We start from the raw sequence: 26,192 nt of genomic DNA, 5'->3' as shown, positions 1-26,192 counted from the left end.
AGACTTCCGCATGCGCCCGACCGGGATCCACCTGGCACGCCCACCAGGGGCGATGCTCTGCCCACCAAGGGGCTCTGCCGCGACCAGAGCGACTCCAGCGGCTGGGGCAGAGGCCAAGGAGCCATCCCCAGCGCCCGGGCCATCTCTGCTCCAGTGGAGCCCTGGCTGCAGGAGGGGAAGAGAGAGACAGAGAGGAAGGAGTGGGGAAGAAGGAGGGAGCGGTGGAGAAGCAAATGGGCGCTTCTCCTATGTGCCCTGGCCGGGAATCGAACCCGGGTCCCCCGCACGCCAGGCCAACGCTCTACCGCTGAGCCAACCGGCCAGGGCCTGTTTCAGTTGCTTTTTAAAATGACCTGCAGTACCTTTTAGTGTGATGGAAAATGGCACTCTTTTTTTTTTTTTTTTGTAAACAGCTAATTATATAATAGATAACATAATGTTTTAATTTTGGAAAAAGGGAACTATTTAAGATTTTGTTTATTTTAGAGAGGAGAGAGACAGAGAAAGAGAAAGAGAAGGAAGAGAGGAGCAGGAAGCATCAACTCTCATATGTGCCTTGACCAGGCAAGGCCAGGGTTTTGAACCGGCGACCTCAACCCTCAGGTCGATGCTTTATTCACTGTGCCACCCCAGGTCAGGCAGGAAACGGGAACTATTTAAACCACCTTCATAATATGTAGTTCCTTTTGGTCCTGAACTTAATGATTTAATATGCCAATACTTGACTGCTGTGGACAAAGAAGAGTTAAATTACACTGTAGTTACTTTACTCCCTCCAAATGTGGTCATCCCATTTTGTTTAGCAATTTCTAGTGGCTTAGAATGACTCATAAAAGATGACAAAGAAGCCCAACTCAAAAGCGGAGGAAAAGAAAATAGAAAAACAAAGTGGGGATAAATCAGAGGCAGGAATAACACTGAAAGTGTACCTCATTCTGATCATCACTGGCTTAAGCTCTTTACTTACCGTGTGAAAATGATCACAACCTTGATGCAGCATTGTCTGAGGAAATTATGTCATAGTGTGGTGTGTGTTTTAAAATCACTTCAACTGGTGGTTTTGTTATTTAGTAATTTAAATTATACTTATTCTAATATAATTAATAAAGTTGTTTAGTATTTTAGGTAGATTTGGAGGCTTTCAAGAGTATAGTTATTGATCCATTGCGTTAGCTAATTCTGTTGAAGACAAGATTTTAAGATTTGTCTTGAAATTCTGTATATACCCAGCAGTGTTTTCTTACTGACCTAGAGTTAATTGTCCTATTCTTAAAACTTACAGTGTGTTGACCTCTGCCTCAGCTAATATTTGGGGATCATCCTAAGCCACTCATAAAAAGTATGGCTTGTTTTATACTTCTGCCCAAGACTGTGACTGCCTTGTCTTTGAATTTACTTTCCAAAAGAACTCCGTTTATATTCAGTAGTCTTTGGCTACCAAACAGTTAGTTCTTAATACAGAGAGTAGAGGGAGATGTTAATGTATTCGATATTCTTTCATAAATTAACTTCTTTGGATTATATATAGCAGGGGACAGAAAACTGAAAGGATCAGAAGTAAATATTTTAAGCTTTGTGGACCACACAGTCTTTGTGGAAGCTAGTGAACTCTGCAGACTTTGACGATACATAAAATAATGGGTGTGGATGCGTTCCAGTAAAACTTGACATAGAAACAGGCAGGTGGCCCAGGCCATGGTTTACCAGCCGCTGATATCAAGTACCCGGCATCTAAGTTAAATAAGTATAGCTTGAAGTGTTCTCAGGAGCAAAATTCCACAGGCTTCTCTTTTATGTAATTATCTGGTGAGTTATTTTAAGGGGTACTTTTGCTGATTTTTGAGCCGTTGTAGGCCCTTCTCTCAACTGGATGATCTGATAATTTAATCATGTTAGGTAATAATGAGGTTTTTGCTTTTGAGTAGCAGAAAAATGGAAAAAGCAGGCAATGAGTGCAGAGGGGGAGATCCACCTTGCATGGTGTCTTCAGAGGTCTTTTGGTTGCTTCGCAGTGCTCCACAGTCACTTCCAGAAGCAGCGGCCTCAGCACATTCCAGTGGCGCCGAGTCAGAGAGCACCAGTGACTCAGACAGCTCCTCGGACTCAGAGAGCGAAAGCAGCTCAAGTGACAGTGAAGAGAATGAGCCCCATGAAGCCCCGGCTCTCGAGGTACCGTGTCCCCTCCAGGAGACCATCTAAGATGGCAGCGTTTGAGAGCTAGAGTCCGCTGCGGGCCAGGCCACGGGGACTGAGAAGTTTTGTCCCCTGGGGCAGTGCCTTCCTGCTCTGCGCTGTGTGGAACCAGCTATTTCTGTTTCCTTATTTCTTACCAAACACTGGGCAGTGGAGGTTTGGGAGAGAGGGGAGGTCTTCCCTCTCCTGTTTAAAATGATAGTTTCTTCTCTGTTGTTGCTAGTGTGTTTGAAGAGCAACTCATTAGGACTATTTGTATATCATTTGACTTTCTCTTATTTTGAGGGGAAAGACAAACTTTTTGGTAGGCTGCTTGTTTTCTTTTAGAAATTTTAGGAATGCATGAATTAAGAAAATCAAAAGGAGACAGCCTGATTTAGGAAAGGGCAGGAACGTGAACTAGAAATAAGTCATCAGAGGTTCTATTTTTGAATCACTAAAAGCCATGCATTAAATTGATGGCGCAGTGATTTTGCCAGGGCTGTGTTTCTTGCTCCCTCCGCCCCATCTAAAACAGATCATTGTGTTTGCATGTCACTGCCCTTGGGTAATACTGTGAAGATAAACAGATGAGATCGAAAATCTCAAACACTGCATTCATCTGGAGGCTTTCTGCCACTAATGGTTGAGCACAAGAAATTTAGTAACAACTAATAAGGTTGCCAGATGCCATTGTTACTTGGAGTAACAATGTAAAAATTATGTTGGAGAAGGATGGATACTTAGTGGAAAGGGAAGGCGTTTTTGGTGAACTAGACGGGTTTGTGTAGAGAAAATGATGGGAATTCCAGGAAACGAGGCTTTCTGATGTAGAGTGTTAAAGTTCTCTGTATTTGTCTTTGCTGTTTAGAAAGCAAGGCAGTTAGTTCCACTAGAGTATTAACCGAATCCATCTGGAGATCACATAGTGAGACAAAAGCCACGTCTCTGAGGGCAAGGGAGGCTGAGAAAATAACTGTGTCATTTTTTGTTAGTCATGATTTTATGTCTGGCACAGAAGTAAGTGCTCAATAAGTATTTTTTGGAGTGAAGAAACACAGATTAGCATTAACTTCACTTGAAGTCCCTTTCAGGAAAGAAACTATTCTCTGTTTTTAGACATTGTTTTGTTTCCTTCTGTGATACTAATTGCTATTGAAATAATTTTTCTATGTCCCATGGAAAAAGATACTGAATATGCTCTGAAGACACAGTATGTGATTATTCACTGTTAAGTTTCATAAGATCTTTGCTTTGTGTTTCATCTTGTTCAATAAGAAAAATCGGTGTGCTCATTACATTACAGAAGGAACAGAATTCAGTTAAATAATAAAATTCAATTAAAAAGAAAGTGGCACAGATTTGCCTGAGTAGTTGAAATATTAAAGATTAGTCTGGTATTTGATTTAATGAAATAGTTATGTCTTATTGTTCAAGAGGTTACTGAAATAGAGTTAGAGATTCATAGATTAAAAAAATTAATGTTCTGCCCTGGCTCTGTAGCTCGGTTGGTTAAGCATCATCCTGAAGTGCAAAGGTTGCCGGTTTGATCCCTGGTCAGGGCACATACAGGGACAGCTTGATGTTCCTTCCTGTTCCTTCCTGTCCCTCCCTCCCTCCCTCCCTTCCTTCCTTCCTCCTTCCTTTCCTTTTTGTCTTGCTGAAATCAATAAATAAAAGATAAATTTGTATTTCCATCCTACTTTATTTTTTATTTTTATTTTACTTGGTTATTTTTAATAAACAATTCAAGCAGTTTCCCTTTTATTATTTATTTTTTTATTTGTTGTATTTATTTATTGATTTTAGAGAGAGAGGATGGGGGAGAAAGTGAGAGAGAGAGAAACATCATTTTGTTGTTCCACTTATTTATGCATTTGTTGGTTGATTCTTGTATGTGCCCTGACTGGGGATTAATCCTATAACATTGGCCTGCTGGGATGATGCTCTAACCAACTGAGCTACCCGGCCAAGGCTATTTTATTATTATTATTTTAAATGTTAGTTCATGTCTCTGTTAACCCATATATAATTATTTGTCTTCCAGTTTGTTGAAACAATAGGTCAGACAGTATTTGCCACAATGTCTCTCAAAGTGGCTGGTCCTAAAAACCTCCAGCACCACATTCCTGAAGGGCACTCCCCACGGAGGCCACTGATTTTGCCATTCTGATTCACTTTGTAGTATGTCACGATAGCCAGCTCAACTTGCTTTCTCTTATGCTTATTCTTTTTGGGAGTGGTGTGGGGCTTCTTCCTTTTCTTAGCCACCACCGCAGTCTCACACAAGATGAAGAGTGAACTCCTTTTGAATATTGTGCACACCACTTCCATTTTCCAGTCTCTGCTGATCAGGAGAAACTCCTTCCTTGTCCTACGTCTTGGCCGTCATATTTTCTGTTGTATCCAAAGGTTCAGCCTCAGGAGTAGGGGTCTTCCCCAAAAGGGTTTTGAATGAAAATCTGCATCTTGGCAGTGATTCCACTACAGATGGTGGATCTGAAAAAAAGCCTCCTTTATTTTTTTTAAATCACCTTACTAAATAGGTTCGTATTTGTACTTTGGTGTTGCTCTGCAAATCTAGAGTTGGTACAGTTGAATGTTATATACTGAGGTTCGATTTCCCCAGAAATATTTGTCTTTACCTAAATTTTAAATCTTTAATTTCCCCCAAGTTATTTAGCTATGTTTCTTTCTTTTTGAAATACTTGCGTTATTGTAAATCTTCTGTGTTAGTTGAGAGTAACATGAATTCCATGCATAACAGGCCATAAGTACTAGTGATTACTTTCTTGCCCTTTTTAAAATTCTGGTTTTAGTGCTCATTTGCTTTTTATGGATCCATTTTAAATTCAGAATGTAATATGCCTACTGAATGAACTGGTGGTGAACTTGGGAAAAAGATTGCAGTGTTTGCTTTTATAGTGGGGATGAAAATATAAACCCTAGCCTTTCAAAATGTATGGTCACTATACCTTTTTACTGTTATTTAGGGATCTGCTTAGTTTTCTAATCTTTTCATTGTCCACTTCGTTGGTAGTAAACTACATTGGTTGATTGCCTATGTGAGGCTGGCTCAGTCCTAACAGGTTGGTAGCTATCTTTTCACTTATAAAGAAAGTAGCAGCATTGAAGATTCATGCTCAAGCACTTAACTCTGAAGCTTTTTCATTTCCTACTATACCATGCTCCTTCTCTTCTCCCCTCCCCTCGTCATCCCTCCCCTCCTTTTTTCTTTTTCTTCTTAAATTTTCTATGTATACTCCTTCACAATTGTGTTTTACTATAAAAGTAGCCCTATATTGTACGTAGTTCAAAACTTTTTATTCAAAATCATAATTCTAAAATATATGAACTTTTACTGATTTGAAAAGTTAGGAGAGTAAAGGGTCATATGATCAAACACTTATTAAAATGCTTAATGGGCCCTGGCTGGTTGGCTCAGTGGTAGAGCATCGGCCTGGAGTGCAGAAGTCCTGGGTTCAATTCCCGGCCAGGGCACACAGGAGAAGTGCCCATCTGCTTCTCCACCCCTCTCCTTCTCCTTCCTCTCTGTCTCTCTCTTCCCCTCCCGCAGCCGAGGCTCCATTGGAGCAAAGATGGCCCGGGCGCTGGGGATGGCTCCTTGGCCTCTGCCCCAGGCGCTGGAGTGGCTCTGGTCACAACAGAGCGACGCCCCAGATGGGCAGAGCATCGCCCCCTGGTGGGCAGAGCATCACCCCCTGGTGGGCGTGCCGGGTGGATCCCCGTTGGGCGCATGCGGGAGTCTGTCTGACTGTCTCACCCCGTTTCTAGCTTCAGAAAAATACAAAAAAATAAATAAATAAAAAATAAAATAAAATGCTTAATGAAAATTAGACATATATTTTTATTTCCAATGTGCAGTGTTCGGTTACTCCAGCCCAGGAGGCTGGGGCAGGACATGAGGAAAGGAGGAGGAAGCAATGAAAGCTCAAACTAATCAATCCCTTAAATAAAAATCTCCCCCATCCCAATAGGCAAATAATATCTGACCCTGAAGGAATTCTGTTCATTTTATATCTTTCTAGTAAGTATACAGAAAGGATTGCTCCTACCCCTTCCTCTCTATCTGGGCACACCAGCTCAATTTTACTCTACAGTTGGGCCATATGCCTCCCTTCTGGACATTTTTAGGACTGCAGTGGAAGGAAATGTACTTTATTTCTGTAACCAGGACATTCCTTTAGGGACTGCAAAATGTATCTTATTCTGTACTGTTTGAGGAGAGAAAAGGCAGGTGATATCTATACCGGAATTGGCTTTTCTCTTTGGTTCACACATAAATATTTTTCTATATAGCATGTCAGTGACTTGAGTGCAGTTATAAACATAGCCCTGGTGAGACATATGCATACCTTTCCCAAGAAAGGTTTGAAGGGTTTGGTTCCTGATATGACTGGCAAATGACTAATGCCTTGTCCCTAGTTAACCGCAAATATTACCACACCCTCAAGTCTTTGCAGGAAATAATGTTTGACAAATAGGTATTGTGTGCTAATCTTTTCTCTACCCTTAACAGTCATCATGTCTTGTTAGAATATTGACTACAGTTTTAGATTACAGGTGACAAAATTCTTGGCACATAAGAGTAGTTTCCTTCTTCCCTCCCTCCCTGTTGTGAAAAATCAAATGTGAGCCTGGGTAGGGAGCTGATGTGGGTAGAAGGAGTAAAGGAGCATATTATCTGAAGCAGCAACATAGGGTGAGCAGAAAAAAGCAGTTACGTAACCATCTTTCCACCGAAGCACTGTCCTCTCCAGTTTCTTGAAGTTCCTTTTAGTTCTATTCTGTTTCAGTCACATCGAGTCCAAACTATGATAATTACGTGGTCATTTTATTTCCTAACTTTATTTGGTCAAAAAGACTTTACATTATATCCACATATCTTGCATGAATGAAGTTTGCATGTTTTTACAGATTTGAATTATTTGAGAAATTTTACTTGGGAAAATAGTTAGCAGTCTTCCCAGTAAAATATTGCCCACCTACTGGAGTGATCTCCTTATCCATAATTGAATCAGTTAAATCCTGTATGGAATATCTTTCCGTTAACATCCTAGTGCAGTGTGTCTGTGATTTAATTATTCATACAAACCACTTGTTAGGTGGATCTTAAGGAAGACATGTAGCATGAAGTTATATGCTGCCCTTTAAAAAAGTATAATTACTGCTTATTCTGTTAGACACTAATATTTTTATATGGCATATATATGGGCATGGTAATCCACCTATAGGAATGCTTAAATTAATATCTCAGTGTATACCTACATATATAGGACATAATAGTTGAACTTGGAGATGCAAAGATTTCTCATTCTATTAAGGTCTAACACCTTGTTGGAGAGAGATGGTGGGATGCTCCAACCATCAGTTCACAACCAAGATTTAAACAACGGTTGAGGTAACAGATGTCAGGGACTTCTATTTCTTTGCCAGATCAGTTTCATAAAAAAATCAGTATAATCTGGCTCTGAACAGTGCTTTGGAGCTGCCCTATGTGTCTTAGAAAAATAGGTGCTATTTCAGCTCGGATCACCTGAAACAAGAGACTTAATGCTTGAGTTTTTAAGACTTTAAAATAGAACTGGTGCTTATCTGATGTGACTTTGACTCTTTTTATCAAGATGTAAAATTTGAAAATCAGTATGTATCTGCCATAGACTGAAAACCTTTTCACAGATAAGTGTTTATAATGTTATAAGTAAATAAGAGAAGTGATATCTAGTCTTGAAGAAAGTAGTTTAGTTGAAAAATATGTCAAGAGAAAGATAAAGCATGAAACCTATAATCACCAAGACTGTTTATTTGTTAGCCTTCTTCTGAAAATCCTTGATAAAAGGATTCTTTTTATTCCCTATTATTTTTTGATAGAATAATTTACAAGTCAAAATGTGTCAGTTCTGTTTAAATAATACTGTAATTACCATTAGAACAAAGCATTTATGTTGCAAAGATTTCTCAGCAGTTGTCAATGGTCTACATTGTTCAATATTCAGTGGTCAATATCTACTAAAGCAAAATTTCTGTACCACAAAAAAATGGGAAGATTGTTTTAAGAGTCAGTCGTTATAGAATTTGACCTTTAATTAAAGAGGATAAAAAGAACTTAGATTCTTAGGTTAGGAATGACAGTATTGTAGGATTGGGCAACACAAGGGAAGAATTGATCACCTTTGCTCAGTTAACACTTCTGTCTTTTTCCTTGTTTTTAGCCTGAGCCTCCTACAACAAACAAATGGCAGCTAGACAACTGGCTGACCAAAGTCAGTCAGCCAGCAGTGCCACCAGAGGCCCCAGGGAGCACAGAGCCCCCACCTCGGCACCCAGACGGGAAAGGCAAGGGTGGTGACAGTGGCACCACTAGTCACGAGCATTCAGAATCCAAATATTCTCCCCCTAAAAGCTCCGGCAAAGCCCCCCGGGTCCCTCCCGAAGGCACCCACGCTGGCAAGAGGAGCTGTCAGAAGTCCCCTGCCCAGCAGGAGCCACTGCAGAGGCAAACCGTTGGAACAAAACAACCCAAAAAACCCGCCAAGGCCTCTGCCCCGGTGGACTCGCAGGCCAGCTTGCAGGTCGAGAGTGAGCCAGGACTTCCCCATGGCTCCAAGGATCAGCCTTCCAAAGACAAGCCTAAGGTGAAGACGAAAGGGAGACCCCGTGCTGGAGACACCAGGGAGCCTAAGCCAGCTGTGCCCGCCCCCAGCGAGAAGAGGAAGCACAGGAGTGGGCACCCGGCCCCCTCGAAGGCGCTCTCGGGTCCCGAGCCCACGAAGGACAATGTGGAGGACAGGAGCCCTGAGCACTTGGCCCTCGTCCCCCTGACGCAGAGCCAGGGTCCCGCGCACGACGGAGGCAGTGGTGGCAGGACTAGTGGCTGTCGCCGGGCGGTGGTGGTACAGGAGGACCGCCGGAAGGACAAGCTTCCAGTGCCTCTGAGAGATACCAAGCTGCTCTCCCCGCCCAGAGACCCTCCCCCGCAGAGCTTGGTGGTGAAGATAACCCTGGACCTCCTCTCTTGGGTACCCCAACCGCCTGGGAAGGGGAGCCGCCAGAGGAAACCCGAGGACAAACAGCCACCGGTCGGGAAGAAGCTGGATTCTGAGAAAAGAAGCTCAGACAACTCAAGCAAGTCAGCCAAGAAGAGAAAGGTGAGTGAGGGAGGCTGGCCTTCCCCCCCAGTGTGGCCTGGACCTGCTGTCAGCTCAGGGCTGTCTTTGGCCATTGATCGTAGGTCCTGAGTTGGGGAAGAGGCTGAAAGACTTTGTTTGGATACAGTCTAGGCTTTGCTTCTAAACCAGGTTACACCTTCATTGCAGACCTGGATGCTTCCCAGTTTGTAGACGGGCATTACCAAGTGCCAGGTTCCGTTAGCAGTCTTGCTAGTTTGAGAAAGGACAAGGCAGTCATTGAAAAGCATGTTTCATTTTAGGATAATATATCATTTGGGGGTACATTTTTATTTATTCTGATAACATTGATAGTAACCACGTGACCCATTAGATTTTGCCCTAGAAGTTAAAGCTTTACATGAGTTGAAATGTTCATTAGTGTTCTGAATTCCTGAAGTTTACTGCTATACACTACATTTTTACTCCTGTAGTATGATCTTTTGATCCATATTTTAACTCATGGCCACATAATACAGTGGTCTCTCATCTATCAGGGGGGTTAGTTCCCAGAACCCCCCATGATAGGTGAAAATCCATGAAGTAGTGACCTTATCTTTTTATTTTATTATTTATATATATTTTTAAGGCTTTATAAACCTACCCCACACTCTTATAAACCTTTCCCACACCTATTTTGCTTAGTTTACCACAAAAGTAATTAAAATAATAAATACAGTGTGTCCGTAAAGTCACAGTGCACTTTTGACCAGTCACAGGAAAGCAACAAAAGACAATAGAAATGTGAAATCTGCACCAAATAAAAGGAAAACCCTCCCAGTTTCTGTAGGATGATGTGGCAGCATGTGCGCACGCGCAGATGATACAGCAGAGCAGCCCACGGCCATGCCAGTCAAAATGTGGACAGTACAGAGGAAAGTTCAGTATGTTCTGTGGCTCGCTAAATTCAAATCCATGACCAAAGTGCAACGTGAATATCAGCGCATTTATAACAAAGTGCCACCACATAGGAATAACATTACTTGGTGGGATAAGCAGTTGAAGGAAACCGGCAGTTTGGTGGAGAAACCCCGTTCTGGTAGGCCATCCGTCAGTGACGAGTCTGTAGAGGCTATACGGGATAGCTACCTAAGGAGCCCTAAAAAATCTGTGCGTGAGCCCACATCGAACTGCACTGAATAGTATGACACTGGGAGAGCTTTCCTTTTATTTGGTGCAGATTTCACATTTCTATCGTCTTTTGTTGCTTTCCTGTGACCAGTCAAAAGTGTACCATGACTTTATGGACACACTGTATATAAAAATACCTATATACCGCAAAATCCTGTGATATAGTGAAAAATCCGCGATACAGTGAGACTGCGAAAATGAGGCACGGTATGGCGAGGGACAACTGGTACCTCATTAATTTGAACACACCAGATTTAGAATCTGGACCGCCATTATTGACTTTTATTAATCAGCAGAACATTTTAAAAGATTTTAGAGCTATTAAACTTATGGTTAGGATATCTGTTGACTAACATAGGCTGGAATGGTACCTTGTAAAGTATTAAAAATCTGTCTATTTATTTCAATTTTTGGAAGTTTCACTTAAGGAATGAACATAGTAAAAAAAGAAAAAAACCCTGCATTTTGACCCTCAGGTACCTGGATGTATCACTATTTTGGACAGTCTCCTCCTTTCCTTTATTCATCATTGGACACCTGACTGTTTTTGCCACTTCTTGATGACAACAGATTACTTAGTATATATTTCCACAGGGGCATTCCTGAGCCAGCCTGCCCAAGATTCAGAGTGAAAGGCACTAGAAAAGCCAACTCTTTCCTGCTGAGGAGTAAAAATGTTAACACTCTTTTAAGCATAGAAGAAACTCCTTACTCAGTTGTGGTAGTTGAGCTAAGAATAACAAAGGATAAAAAGCTCATGGAGACTGCTGTCATGTCTATGATTCAGCTGATTACTCCGCTGGGTTAAAAATATAACATGACTTTAACAAACAGTGAGGGCTACTGTTTTCTCCGGAACCTTGTCAAACGAGACCTGAGAGCGTTGCCACCAGGACTGCAGCAGGCTGGTCGAGATGGGTGGAGTCAGGTGCGAACTGGCCGTGCTGTTTCGGCCAGAAGAGACCATATTCTTTCTCATGCCAGGAAACTGTTAAGACAGTGTTTGTGTGTTAGAGGTATAAAACTTAATGGAGGAAATTGTGGTAGACCTGGCCAGGGAAAAAGTCCCTGCATTTGATTTACCTGAAAAGACTTCAAAAATACACACATCTACCTCCTCTTCCTGGGACACCTTTTTATCACCTATCTTCCTGGCCACCATGATCTTGTCTAATTTCCAATGTTAACCTTGTGCATTAGCTGGAGAGAGAAGTATTAGCTTCAAAGATGCTTACTAACCAGTTAAAACTGTTAGGAATTGGGGGCTCCCCAGACAGTTCTCAGCCCAGTCCATACTCGGGGCAAATCCAGAAGTGTTGCTTGAGACTCCAGAAAGGGGACCAGCTCCAGCTCTCCGTGTTGCGTATGTGAGCTGTGTCCTCTAAAAGCCGTTTCCAGCCCTTGGCCGAGCTGAGCTGCATTAGGGCAGCTCATTTATCTTTCTGTTTAGAGTATGTGTTTTCTTTAAGGCCCTGGGAACAGTCTGCCTCTCCGCTGTTTCACTGACAGGGGTCTGAACCAGTGATCTCGTGGAGAGCCTTTAGTACTGGTGGCAGGTGTGCACCCTCCAACCCCTGACCCCCCACTGGTATTTTTAAATTCTAGTCCTAACATCTAGGCGAACCTCTGCAACAGAGCCTTACTACAGGGCCAACATTGTACAGAGCTCGCTCTTTGGGTGGAAGAATTCCTCCAGTGTGCTGTGTTTAGATGTCATGCGTCTAGGCAACCAGGAATTCCTTGCATTAAGTATGTCACTAGTTAAAAACATTACTTAAAATCTTTCAGATAAATAAATATAAAAATCAGTTCACTGTATACTTATTCCATGATCAAAGAAAGAATCATGTGTCATTTGGTTTTACTTCCTGCTGGGTGCCAGTTATGATTAATATTGAACGTTATTAACCTCAGATCCTTCCTTGTATGAGGTAGGCTTCCCCTTTCCTGTCAGGATCCTGACTCCTTTGGTCGGGGTGTCAGCCGCCCCCAGGCAGCCCGGCATGTGGGCCTGGGTGCCTGGGCGGAGTTTGGGCTGTCCTCTTTTTCAGTTTGGGCACTTTTCCCCAAATTTGGGTCCTGGAGACTTGTGCATGTTCTTTATTTTAAGTGTGATCACTAAAAACAGTTCTCTGAGGATGTAGTGAGAACAGTTGAAGAATGTGCTTGATCTTTCACATTAGTGGAATTTACTGTTTTTATTTAAAGGCAGTTTAGGGTCTGTTCCTCTCCTGGCACAAAATTTAGCAAATATTTTAGAGGGTAAGCAGATCCTAGAAGCCATTTAGACTTAAAAGTGTGAGAAGATGATCATAAAGAGTTAATGGTGGTTAGCAGCTGTGATGAAGCCATCCGATGTGGCACCTATAAAAATATCTACATATGTATGTATGTATAACTCTAGCACTTTAACAGAGCAGTTAAGGAACAGTTTATGAGGAAAAGTGAAGAAAATTGTGAGGGTTAATAGGCATGAACAGACGCAGTGCTCCTTACATAAACTACAGAAGTTCATCATCCTGATTATAGTTCAGAATTTAAAAGACTAGTTTTTTTCTTTTAAATAATTTTTAAATCGAGGTTATGTTTTCCAGATTTGGAAGAAAAAGTTGAGAAGCACAATGTAATATACAGTCAGGCCTGTGCAACTGATAGTACTATATTCTAAAAACGCATGTGGTGTGTGTAGAGCTCCATGTGTGAGCTAAGCATTGTTCTGGGCACTTTTATAGCTCAAAGTTCATTTAATTCAATGTGTTATAAATTTCTTTTCAAGAGAATGCTGGACTGTCTGAATAGTCATTTTAGTAAATAACAGGACAGGGAGATACATTCATTCCAGTCTTTTCCTTTTTCTAAATAATTGCTTTACTGACCTACAAACTGCCATTTTTGTAAATTAATTTCAGTGCCATCATTTATGTGTGCGTTAAGGCACGGAGAAGGGAAGTTATGGGATGTGGTGGAAAATGTGCATTTTTACTGCTTGCAGATGGTTGTCGCTTCAGTCCTTCCTTTCTATCTGAGATCTGTCTTTTCTTGAGTTGTTTCCCCAAATCAACATTCTTAGTTATTATCTCTCAAACTCAAGGGTTTGAAAAGTCATTTCTTAAAATTTCCTGAAGCCACTTCAAACTGATTTCTTCATGCTTGTTAGGTACTCTAAGAACATTGTAACCATATGCATGTTAAGACTGTTTTAAGCCATTCTAATTAATGCCTGTGTATTCCCTCACCAAAAAAGAAGAAAAAAGTGGATTGATTTTCCTTTTCTTTAGTACTTATCCCAGTGACTGTAACCTGTCTTCTCAGTAAGTCCCGTGCTTCTTCGCGGTGCTGACTCGGCCTCGGCCTCGGCATCTGCATCTGCTGTGTCATCTTCTTGTTGAACTTCCTGCAGAGGCACATCCCGGAGAAGTACCTGAGCTCCCGGCTGCTGCTGCTCCACTCCCTCTGCTGCCCATGCTGCTAGATCATTTAGTTCATTGTGGCAGAAAATGACAGGACGTAGAATCTGGGTGCTGAGACCTTACAGGCCACTTGTTCAGCCACCTCCTTATGTAGATGAGATCTAGAGAGGCTCTAACTTCACTCGGCCAGCTGCTTAGCAAAAGCGATTGGGAGCTCAGGTATGCCGACTCCTCCCAGTCCAGTGGTCTTTTTTTTCTTTCCCAAGTGTCTAGTGGGGGCACCCTTGGAGAGAGTCGCAGGTCATTGTTCAAGATCGGTGTGCTGCCTCTGACCATTACAGTGCCGTTCCTGGCTTAGTGCCCATGCTCTTGCTACCCTAGTACCTCCCACCCACCCCACACTCCCTCTCCACGTCAGGTTCCCTTTCAGAGGCCCCTCATCTCTCCCCATCACAGCCAAGCTCCCAGCACACTTTCTTAGCACCTATTAGAAACACTATGGCCTCAAATTAGTGTCAGTTCTGGAAAAACCACCTTCATTTTCCTACTACTGCAGGTCCCTACCCCGTGAGCCAGGTGCCGGGCAGGCAGGAAGCTGCAGGAAGCTGCCTGCAGCCGTCTGGACCAGCAACCACGTTGCTGCAGCACAGTCCCAGCGCTTCCTTTTATGGGCTGCATTCTCGCCTTGACTCTGCTCTGTGGGTGGAGCAGCGTTTGGCAGATAACCCATGGCTGCCTGACCCAACAGGTTAAGAAAAGCAAACAAGTCAGTTAGGACCAGGTCGTCAGCCAACACTCTCCTTTTGTTGTAGGTGCCCCATTGAGATACTTATCCTTGTGGGAAAAGGGATCTTCCTACCACCAGATCTCGGACAGGACTCCCCAGAATGGAGGTTGATCTGGGCTAAGCCACAGGGCACAGGAGACTTCTTTTTCCTCTTTAAGAGAGAGTATATCACTCTCATCTCATTTTCAAATTGCTTCTTCATCTAGAAAAATCTCAAAGACTTCTTGCCTCCTGTTTTCCAGTATTTCCTGCTGCTCAGTGTTGCCAAGCTCCCTCTTCCTAAATCCGGCCACTGGAAGTTGTGGTAGTGCAGTCCTGCTCCCAGGGACCTCAGCTGTGCCCCTCAGCTGCTAAACTGAATTTCTGTGCCAGTGAACAAATACTTACTGAGCGCCTGTGCCGGGGAAGCTGCTGTGACTGGTTCCAGACAGAAGATGACAGCATTCCAAGTGCACAGTGTACAGAAATGTAAGCTCAAGCCCACAGGTTTGAACTCAGTCAAGCGAGCAAAGTGAACAGAAGGGGACTTGTGCTTTGTTTGGCTTGACGGTTCACTTTATACCCGCTTACAGAATATTATCAGCTTCTAAGTTGATACGTGGCAGTATAAAGCACATTATTCCAGTTAGTGCCAACACAGTCATTAATGCTGGCCTTGACATCCATATTTGCTGATTTCTCAGTTTTAGATGGTCTCTGGGGTCGCTGATTGGCACAAGCCAGGGTTATAACAACCAGCTTGTGAGGATTGACTCACTACGAATCTCATTTTTATATGTGGTTTGAAAGGTCTGCCACTTTGGTTAGTCATAACTGGCAAATCCTAAGCAGCATGAAAATGTACAAATAAAAGATTAACTCTCGGTCCACCTCTGGAGTCTGGTGTTTTCTTTAAGAAGTAACTGTGGACTGCTTATGCTTAGTTGTGCCTTAGGGACTTATCCTCTGTGTCTCTAACTGCCTAGAAATACTTTCTGTCGCAAAAAGTGTATGTTACTAACTACCTCACGTACAAATCTGCTGGGTATTTTAGCAAGTTCTGTGAGTTTTCCCAAGGATAAGTTTTCCATCTTCCTGCACTGCTTGCTATGCCAGCTTTGCAGCCTTTAAAACGTAAGAGAATTCACGCCGACCATTGGTAGCAGAACCCCTGGGGCACAGTAGATGAGTGATGAGAAGGGTGCCCAAGTAGTCATGTCCTCTCTTGACCCAGTCATTTACAGTCTATTATTCCTTGTCTGCCAACGTCGACTGACTGCGGTGTTACCGTATGACGCTGAGCAGCAGCGGCCTGTGCTCACACAGAGCCCCAGCAGATCCATCCGCCTGAGGCGTGTCAGGCTCCGCGCTGGCCCTGCGCCACGCCCCGAGAAACAGCTGGGCGATATTCGGCTGTGCTTCAGCGGTGCCTTACAAATGTGCTTCTTTACGTCTCCTCTGTTTTCCTTGTGCAGCGCTCAGGATACTTTTCTCCAGCCTTCTGTCGTGAATGGTTATATTTCTGAGGAACTGATTCAATTTTATTGTATCTTACTTGTACATTTTATAATTTCTTCTTTATGCTGGCTGATTGGAAGTTCAGAGTCCAGTCTGCAGACTTCCTCTAAAAAAATGTGCAGAGCACTGTCCACTAGAAATGAAATGTGAGCCACATATGTAATTTAAAATTTTCTAAAGAGGGACAGACATACGGTGACAAAAAATGATTTGACTTTGAGTGATGGGCACACAATGCAATCAACAGTTCAAATGAGTACAGATGTTTACCTGAAACCTGTGTACTCTTTTTTGTATTTCTCTGAAGCTGGAAATGGGGAGAGACAGACAGACTCCGGCATGCGCCCGACTGGGATCCACCCGGCACGCCCACCAGGGGGCGACACTCTGCCCACCAGGGGGCGATGCTCTGCCCCTCCGGGGTGTCACTCTGTCCCGACCAGAGCCACTCTAGCGCCTGGGGCAGAGGCCAAGGAGCCATCCCCAGCGCCCGGGCCATCTTTGCTCCAATGGAGCCTCCGCTGCAGGAGGGGAAGAGAGAGACAGAGAGGAAGGAGAGGGGGAGGGGTGGAGAAGCAGATGGGCGCTTCTCCTGTGTGCCCTGGCCGGGAATTGAACCCGGGACTTCTGCACGCCAGGCCGTCGCTCTACCACTGAGCCAACCGGCCAGGGCCTGTGTACTCTTATTGATCAATGTCATCCCATTAAATTTAATTTCTAAATAAAAATTTTTTTCCTAGCCAACCATATTTTAAAATTGCAGAAAGCAAGCCAGTTAAATAATTTTAATAATTTATCTACTTTATCTAAAATATCACTTTAGCATTTAATCAGAGTAAAAGTTATTACATTTTCCTTTTTAGCACTAAGTTTTTGAGGGCACCTGTCACTTCAGACTAGCCATGTCCAAGCAAGCACTCCCTAGACACAGGGCTGTCAATAGGAGTGTGCTAGTCAGTGCAGAATCAGTGGCCTCTAGAGGTGCGAGCCTTCCCTTGGATGTAATTTCTCTATTCCACCCATATTTCCCTTCTTAACGTTCTCACTTGTGTGCAAACCAAGAAATTGAAAAGAAGTATCTTTATAAGCCACTTGGAATGATCCGTTCTGAGCAAAGAAGCTGATGGAGGCTGAGGGCAGTGCGCACCGGCCAGGCTTGTCTGCGGCACGCCAAGCGACACGCCTTTCCCCTCTCTGCTGCTTTCGAGCTGGGCCAGGCTGCCCTCAGCGTCCGGGCGGAGCCTGAGCCTGCATGTCTTAATTTATTCATTTTTCTTGAAGAAATTCAGAGAACGAGAGAGACGGAGGTGAAAGCTGGGGCCTCCTACAATCAGTTAATTTGAAGAATGTTTTTTGCCTTTAAGGGAGGATTTCAGGCTTTTAAGGGATCGTCCTAGATTGACTAGTGGTGTCCTAGATTTCTCTTTCAGTGAACTGACAGTTGGAGGCGTTTAATTCTAAATGCGCATCAGAATTAATTGATACTCCCCCCAATCCTTTCACTGTCACTTGCTAGACAGGTAGTGGCTCCTTCCCATGGGTATCGCCTAAGCCCAGGCCAGGGGGAAAGAGGCCATCGTGAAGTCATTGCGCTGACCTGGTAGGCTTTTTGTAAACTTTGTGTTGACAGGTGAGCACAAGAACATGCAAGACTTGCCATGACGAATTTTTAGTTCTCTTAATAATTTTGTATATTTATCTCACACTTTAGTTGACATAAAGGGATATTTTGAAGTACTCAGTTCCTATAGAATTAAATATTCCTTTTCATCACTCTTTCCTTAGTAAAATCATATTTAGAATCATTTTCTATCAAATTTCTTGAAAAATGAAAACATACTACTCTATAGATACTGCTTACAGATATTTCAAACTGAATATAAAGTGATAAAAAAAAAGCATTTGAGTTTTTTTTATTAAGAACATCAGAAAAGCAAATGACAAACCAAAGAAAGTTCGATTATGCAAATGAGATGCAACTTTTATTTCATTGGTGAAAATGCACTTTACAAAAGGCTGAAAGTACTGGAGTATCTGCACATTTCCTGTTCCCCTAATTTTTGTGAGCAGTGCATGTAGAAAAGGATATAAAGCCACCACATATGTGTGTGTGTATATATTATTTTTTTAATGGTATTAGTAGAAGAGAAAGTTAGCTGAAATCCCAAAACAACTATTCTTCTTTTGTTGTGTGTTTCTGGTCCTATCTGTAAGATGTCTAGACAGGATTTTGTATCCTGTTTCATTTTTAGCAATATATTTGTTTTCCATTAGAAGAAAACCTAAGCTCTAAGTACGTACTTCACTCCTAATTTTATATGACCAATGAATTAATGGATGTAAATAGATGGTTCTTTTGAAAGTAGATTGGGAGAACCTTATTCAGAAAGTCATCTGCTGGTCTGACCAGGTGGTGGCACAGTGAATCGAACATTGGCCTGAGATGCTGAGGACCCAGGTTCAAAATCCAGAGATCACCTGCTTGATCACAGGTTTACCAGCTTGAGCGTGGGGTCACTGGCTCAGCTGGAGGCCCCCCATCCCCATCAAAGCACATATGAGGAAGAAGAGGTCAATGAACAACTAAGTTGCTGCAACAAAGAATTGGTGCTTTTTATCTCTCCTGTCTGTCTATCCCTCCCTCTCTATCTCTCTCCGTCTTTCACTAAAAAGAATTATCTGCTGGTACTTGGTGTGAATACACGTTTTACTGATTCTTTTATACTTAGGAAAACACTAAAGACATGTTGAAGTCAGCTACTTATTGCCAGCTACTTAAGACACCCTCTCCTTCCTAGGTATGAAGAGTAGTTCTTCCTCATGCAAAACTTGGTCTCTACAGAAATCACATCAAATCTAGATTGCCTGCTGCCCTTACTCCTGAACGCGCACGCGCGCGCATGCACACACACACACACACACACACACACACACACAGTGTAGGTACTTAGGAGGATGCTGTGTGTATACAGATAAATGTCTCCAGAAGTCTTAATTATTCCCATTGTCTTTCTTTATATTTTTTCTATTTTGCCTATACAGTTACTTTTGTAACTATTTACTTCATTATACTATAATCACAGGGTGAAGCAGAAAGAGACCATGATAGCAAGAAAGTCAGACTGGAGAAAGAGACTAAATGCCAGTCATCATCTGCATCCTCCTACAAAGACTCTTCTAAAACAAAGTGAGTACAGAGATTAGGAACAACCTAGGGTGGTGATGCAGTCAGTGCGGGTCTTGACATGGCAGAAACGTTCTTCTCTGCGATACTATGAGTGGGTTAATAAATTCATTCTGGCTCATTTTGATGATGTGTTGTTTAATTTTACTTTTCTCCATGAGGACTTTATAGAAATTAACAGTTCATTTGGCAGCAAACTTGGATTCATCAAAAGCTTTTAACAGTGGAAAGTTTCCTAAAAAACCTGGAATTAGTTTCCTTCCAAAGGAATTTTTACACAAAAAAAGAAAGGTGCTATTATTGTCCTTCCTTTGCAGAATAGGAAACCAAGGCACAGAGAGAAAATGACCTGTCTGAAGTCACAGAAAGTAACTAGTATTCTCTGATTTGTTCAAGAAATTGCTTCAAAAAATGACGTGGCAAAACAGGTGCATAATATCCCCATACAGGAGGGATAAGGGAGAGAGAGAGAGAGAGAGAGAGAGAGAGAGAGAGAGAGGAGGCGTCAGATATGAAGGTGGCACCTGGGCTTGCCTGCTTGTCAGAGGGAGGGGCAGGGTGGGGAGTAGCTAACGTGGGCTGGCTTGGTTAGGGAAAGTTAGGACCACTGGCAGACTCTCCAAGCTTAGAGACAAATCATAGAACTTCAGTTATTACTCATCGATAGGACTAGATTTTTCAAAGGCATCAGAAAGTCCCAATTTTTGTGAAGTCTGGCCTTTGTGCAAAAATGGATTTCACGCTTTGTGACAGCGTAGTATTTTGTTAGCAACCATTGTGTGGTTTATGTTCTACCTTAACTTTGTATGATGTTTCATTCCAGAACACCCAGGCCCTCCTCTGAGCCCTCAAAGAAGGAAATGCTTCCCCCCACACCTGTGTCCTCCTTGTCCTCGTCCTCCCAGAAACCAGCCAAACCTGCACAAAAGAGGCCAAGGCGGGAGGCGCACTCCTGTGGCCAGCACCCTCCCAAAAGTGCCAGTACTACCAAGGGCAGCCATAAGGACTCTTCCACCCCCAAGCACAGAAAGACAGAGGGGAAGGTCTCTGGAAGCTCCACAGAACACAAAGTAAGTAGGGGAAGGCACAGTTGTGTAAAGGGGACATTTTGGTATATCTTTACTTTAAATTCCCAATAGGATAAATTCCTAGTGATGGTACTTCAGAGCTATTCATCACTTTAAGTAGGCAATATTGAGTGGTTTGTTTTTAGAGTCTACTTTTCAGAGGGATAGTAAAAGGTAGTTAATAGTATATGAACATTTAGGTGTCAGTTTATTCTTAAAGTGATTCAGAAGGGAAATATCAGAATAGGTGTTTTATTCTTGGTTTGAATATTTGATCTCAGATGCTTTAGTTATTGATTACAATGGGAAAAAATTATTCACTTTCCTCAAATACAAGTTCTTCCTGTTAATCTGGGCGTATGTGTATGAGGTGATGAGGATGTATATTGATTTAAAGAAGAAAAGGTTACATTTGGCTTTGCTGATTATCTGTTTTCATGGACAGACAGTTTTGTCCTCTTTTTGAATCCCCGATACAACCAGAACCTACAGCTTCAGTTCGATCTGACTGGGAAAGTGCCTGACCAGACCACATTGCGCAGTGTTGTATTTCTTTTCTTTCTTTTATTCTTTTTAATCTATTTTGGGCTAATTTAAGGAGCTGGTGTATTTAGGTCAGTGATCTTGAATGTTCTAGTAAGATCTATGTACTGATTTTTTGAAAGGTATCTTCTGGAGATGCCGCAAACCCTTTTCCAGTGCCTTCTTTGCCAAACGGTAACTCGAAACCAGGGAAGCCTCAAGTGAAGTTTGACAAGTAAGGTTCTTGATGCTTCTTGCCCTTAATCTGCCCGTCTCTTCACCCCTCCCCCATCCCTTCCCTTTGCTTCCTCCCTCCTCTTGCCCTCCATCTCCCCACCCCTTTTCACCCTCTCAGTCTCCTCTGTCACCTTGCTCTATCTAGTCTAGTAAATTAAGTTCATATGACCCACCCCTGACCTTCTCTTCTCTTTCAGACAAGCAGATCTTCACATGAAGGAGGCGAAAAAGTTGAAGCAAAAAGCAGAACTAATGGTCAGTCCTGGTTCTTTGTCCCTTTTGGTGGAATGTTTTCTGAGGAAGTATCTGTAGTGTCATTCTGTGGTGTTCCATACTACTGAAGAGTGGGGCAGGTGTGGGGGCTGACGTTGGCCACAACGGAAGCAGAATCGGAAGGATCTTGATGAGTGAAGGGATATTAATAAAGTTGTTTTCTTTGACTCCATTAATTGATCATGGGCAAATACACACAGTACCTAGCACAAGTTTTCTGTGCTAAGGGAGTGAAAGCTGGTCTTCCTGGTAGTGTTCTATTTAATGTGTGCTTCCTTGCCCCACTGAAGCAGCTCTCTGGATATGAAAAATGAGTCCTGTTATTGGAAGTCGATCTATTTGTGTCCACCCTGAAATATTTTGAAAGGGAGGCAGCCTATTTGCATTCCAGAACTATCTTAAAGTCCTTGAGAGACTGACCTGAGGGAACAATAGACCAGTGCAATTAGAGTTTTAAGATGTAGCCAGTGATTGCTACATGCTTTAAAAAAGTGAACTCTACCTGGTGGCTGTTGGACTTTCTGGAAGGTGGTGGTTTTGTTCTTAACTCTGCTGTACTATAATTAGATAATATTTGCCCTTTGTCAATATTTGAACATTTAAACTTCATGTATTCCCTGACCCTAAACCCTGACACATATGGTAAGTTGAATTTTGTACCGGAGGAGAAGAGTTGGGCTGCCTTGACTCTCCCGCCTGCGGACCTCGCCCTGCACTCTAGAGAACCACAGGGACCCGAACCAAGGCCGTGGCCTGGCGCACACAGCCCCAGTCTGTTCTCAGCAGGCTCGGCGGCGCTGGACTGAGACTCTTCTATCAAGTCCCCATTTGTTGGGACAAGTGTAGGAGTCCTTGCCATGCTGGATGCTGTAAGGCTGTTCAGGAAAAGCCCCTGTCCTAGGTGTCCGGGGGCCCTGAGCGAGCATAGCCTGAGGCAGAGTCAGGGACCGGAGGCCGCCAAGCAGTGGTGTGTGCAGTCTTCCAGCAGGCCGCAGCTGCTGCTAGGACTGGGGCGGCCTCTGGGTTTTGAAAAAGAGTAAATAGTACTTTGTCAGCCAGTTATCTAAAACTTGTCTTGACACTGGACACTTTTTTTTTTATTATTCATTTTAGAGAGGAGAGGGAGAGACAGAGAGAGAGAGGAGAGACAGAGAGAGAGAAGGGGGGGAGGAGCTGGAAGCATCAACTCCCATATGTGCCTTGACCAGGCAAGCCCAGGGTTTCGAACCGGCGACCTCAGCATTTCCAGGTCGACGCTTTATCCACTGCGCCACCACAGGTCAGGCCAACACTGGACACTCTTAAGCATTGGATTCCTTCATTATTCAACAAGGAAGTATTCTCCAGAGAATTTTGTTTTTCTTTTGCTTTTAATCTCTACATTTGCAAATCTTTTTCCTACCTAAGCTGACCATATGTCTCAGTGTGCCCAGGACAGTCCTAGTCTGTGCCTATTGCATCCCATTGTAATAATATTTTAGTCTCAAAGTATGCCAGTTTGGACAAAAACCTGGATGGTCAGCTCCTTTGTAATACTCCCGTTTAATTGTAGTGTTGCAGAGACCTCCGTCTCACGTTCCTAACGGTTACGTGCACAGCTGAGTGCAGGGGAGCCTCTTGCACTTCTGCGTTATCTGCACTGATGAGCAGAGAAATAAGAACTCCCTCCTTTAACACTGTCTGGAGACACATGCAGTTGATCACAGGTTTATGTGCATTATTAGCCTTACAAAATTCTTAAGGAGGTGGATATTGATAGGTTGCTTTATTGTCATTTCTTTTGTTTATATCTAAGGCCAATTTAAATTTTGGAAACTTCCATGAAAAATATGGTATTGGAAAACTTAAATTTTTTTTCTTTTTCAGTTTTTTCTTTTTTAAAGATTTATTTCCTGATTTTTAGAGAAAGGAGAGAGGGAGAAAGGTCAGGGGAGAGGAGTGAGAAGCAACTCTGAGTTGCTCACATGTGCCTTAGTAGAGCAAGCCCAGGGCCTAGAACCAGCAACTTCAGCGTTCCAGGTCGACACCCTCACTACGCCACCGCAGGTCAGGTGGGAAACTGAAAGAGTTAAGTTCCCAACAGTGCAAACCTATAGGCCTTGCACTACTGAGTAATTGGGCCATGCTAATTTGATTTGTCTTCATTACTGTTTTTCTGAGCGTAAGTTCTCTAGGAAAAAAATGTTTTGGAGTCATTTAAAAAAATTAAAATTACCATCTTTCTTTGCTGGTATGTCACCATCCTTTTATTTCCACTTTCATCTTGACTGATTTCATTCTTTCTTTTGAACATTATCAAATTGAAAGCATCAGCAAAAAGTACAAACTTGCATATGTGTTTCTCAGTTGCTCTTAAAACATGTGGTACATGGGTTGAGAAGAAGTGGCACTCACTGCTGTCTCAGTTGAGTTGGCTGTGTTCCACTAAGTGAGAAGAGTGTTACATGATAAAATGTGTATTCTGATTTCATTTATATTTCTTTATTTCCTTTAAGAGATCCCTGGATTTTATCCCTGTTGGCTCAAGAGGGGATAATTTTGTACATTTAACCTCAGCTTCCAGGGACGATTAGACAATATGTTGGGTTCTAATACGTAAAACAATTATTGTTGACATAATATCTAAGGTGTTTATAAACTATAACGTTTTCTGCTTATGGTCAGCTAAACTTCAACACATACAAAGAAATTTGTGTCTGCATTATTCTAGATGTGCAGAATAATCCATTTCTCAGGAAAATGATATAATGACTAATCCGTAACTCTAATAACAGGGGCTATGTACTCAATGCTTTAGGTTGAATATGTGCTTTAAGGTTTTGAAAGTATTGTCCTAATATAAAATTGTCTTCTTTTCCTTTGGAATTTGTGCTAAAAGAACGTTTTCAGTAGGTCAGAGCTGATAGGATTTGTTAATCATTTTGAGTTGGTTTGTCCTCAATCTGTAGCCATAATTAAACAATGGCACTAGCGGGAAGTTACAGTGAAGAATGTGGGTGAGAAACTAAATAAAAGTCTGTCTTAGGCCTAACAATGTCCATGTTCTTTCACAGACGGACAAGGTAGGGAAGGCTTTTAAGTACTTGGAAGCCGCCCTGTCCTTCATTGAGTGTGGGATTGCCATGGAGTCTGAAAGCCCGGCGTCCAAGTCAGCTTACTCGGTGTACTCTGAAACCGAAGACCTCATTAAGTAAGGGCCAAGTCATTTTGCCGTCCTCTGAGTACTTCTCTTTCCTCACCTTTGTTGCTGGGACCCATTTGAACCTTAGTATAAAGGCAGCTTCATAAAGGGGAGCCTTAAAAAAGTTACCGATCCAGGATTTTTTTTTTTTATCCTGAACTAAAATTATATTCTGGGTGAATACTAGAACAGAAAAGCTGGTTCCAACTGCATCATTTGCCAGGTGCACTCTAAATGCCAGCCCTTTCGGACAGAGGTTGGTTTTCCAGTTTGGCTTTCTAATCAGGTGCCCTCTCATCTCAATTTAAGCTCCTGTCTTTATTATCTGCACTTCAACAAGGGACTCAGTCAGGACACAAGTCTACTTGGGTTTAAGCAGGTGGACAGGCCAGAAAAGAGACGTGTGTCCTCACCTAGTTTTCTGAATGGCCTGAATTGTTGCCCTAAAGCTTCATTTTTTCCCTGCATTGCTCTCATCTTCACATCTTCAGGAAAAATCAGTAGAAAACTGAGACAAACATACTAAGATATCTTTGTGTCAGGGATTTTCCAACTGCTTTTGTTTAACCTGATCTGTTTTTATATTTTCCTATAGATTGATAATGTCATTAAAATCCTTCTCAGACCCCACAGCACCAACACAAGAGAAAATATTAGCTGTTTTATGGTGAGTACTTTTTTCTTTGTCCAAGTAGTATCACATTGGCTTTTGTATCTTTTGATGTTACTAAAATATTTTGAAATTTGTTTGCTTAGCATGAAAATTGCTAAGCAATTTTGAAAGTGAAAGGTGATCAGTAAGAGATTAAGGTCAAGGGGTTAATCCCACTGCGAGTTAATTATGATGAAATGGCACCTACTGCCATTATACTGATGACTCAAATGCTTTGGTCTAGTGACTTAAATTCTATCCTTGTACATTTGTGTTTTCTGCCAAAATTTAGTTCTGATGACAGTGAACAGTGCAGTAAGATTCTTAAGATACTCTTCTTCGTGTAGATGAGGAAACCAGTGTGTTCTGCCATCTTTCTGTAGTAGTGACACTCAGCTTCTTTTTATGTTCACAGCATGCGTTGCCAGTCCATTTTGAACATGGCAATGTTCCGTTGTAAAAAAGATAGAGCAATAAAGTATTCTCGTACTCTTAATGAACACTTCGAGAGTTCTTCGAAAGTTACCCAGGCACCTTCTCCATGCATTATAAGGTAATGATAAGTAAAATTCAAATAATTTTCAATATTGGGTCATTATCTGCATCTTCCTTTTGCAACCATTTGTGTGTTCATGTGACTTTGGCTTTTCAAAAATTGTGAACATCCATGTGCTGATTTGCCTGTAAATGTAATTATTGGCATATTTCTACTTTTTGAGGAATAATTTAAATCAAGGCATTTGCTGATTGGGAAACATAAAAAGATAATTGCAAAAACTATAGTCAAAACTTTGAGAATCTTTAGAGATGCCTAACACTACTAAACAACTAGAGGCAAAGCCAGGCGAACTAGAGTCAGAGTCCCTTCTCGCGCTATACTTAACAGCTTGGA

General features: G+C 42.3%; 1 protein-coding gene and 1 pseudogene across 4 annotated transcripts in view; one reads left to right on the top strand and one right to left on the bottom strand.

Annotated features, from left to right (window-relative positions):
- The window catches only part of AFF1 (ALF transcription elongation factor 1), a 208,351-nt gene that overhangs the window by 173,034 nt on the left and 9,125 nt on the right, over positions 1–26,192 (top strand). For all 4 annotated transcript variants that reach the window (XM_066279736.1, XM_066279735.1, XM_066279737.1 and 1 more), the window contains 9 exons: positions 2,013–2,169; positions 8,406–9,341; positions 19,268–19,371; positions 20,192–20,438; positions 21,101–21,192; positions 21,392–21,449; positions 24,521–24,657; positions 25,244–25,315; positions 25,716–25,853. In XM_066279736.1, coding sequence (XP_066135833.1) covers positions 2,013–2,169; positions 8,406–9,341; positions 19,268–19,371; positions 20,192–20,438; positions 21,101–21,192; positions 21,392–21,449; positions 24,521–24,657; positions 25,244–25,315; positions 25,716–25,853 — 1,941 coding nt within the window. The remainder of the gene's footprint in view (positions 1–2,012; positions 2,170–8,405; positions 9,342–19,267; positions 19,372–20,191; positions 20,439–21,100; positions 21,193–21,391; positions 21,450–24,520; positions 24,658–25,243; positions 25,316–25,715; positions 25,854–26,192) is intronic.
- On the bottom strand, positions 4,205–6,716 carry LOC136338027 (ubiquitin-ribosomal protein eS31 fusion protein-like; annotated as a pseudogene).

The sequence above is a fragment of the Saccopteryx bilineata genome, chromosome 5 (genome assembly GCF_036850765.1).
Source record: "Saccopteryx bilineata isolate mSacBil1 chromosome 5, mSacBil1_pri_phased_curated, whole genome shotgun sequence".
NCBI classification, from domain to species: domain Eukaryota; kingdom Metazoa; phylum Chordata; class Mammalia; order Chiroptera; family Emballonuridae; genus Saccopteryx; species Saccopteryx bilineata.
This window is presented reverse-complemented; position numbering and strand designations above follow the sequence as displayed.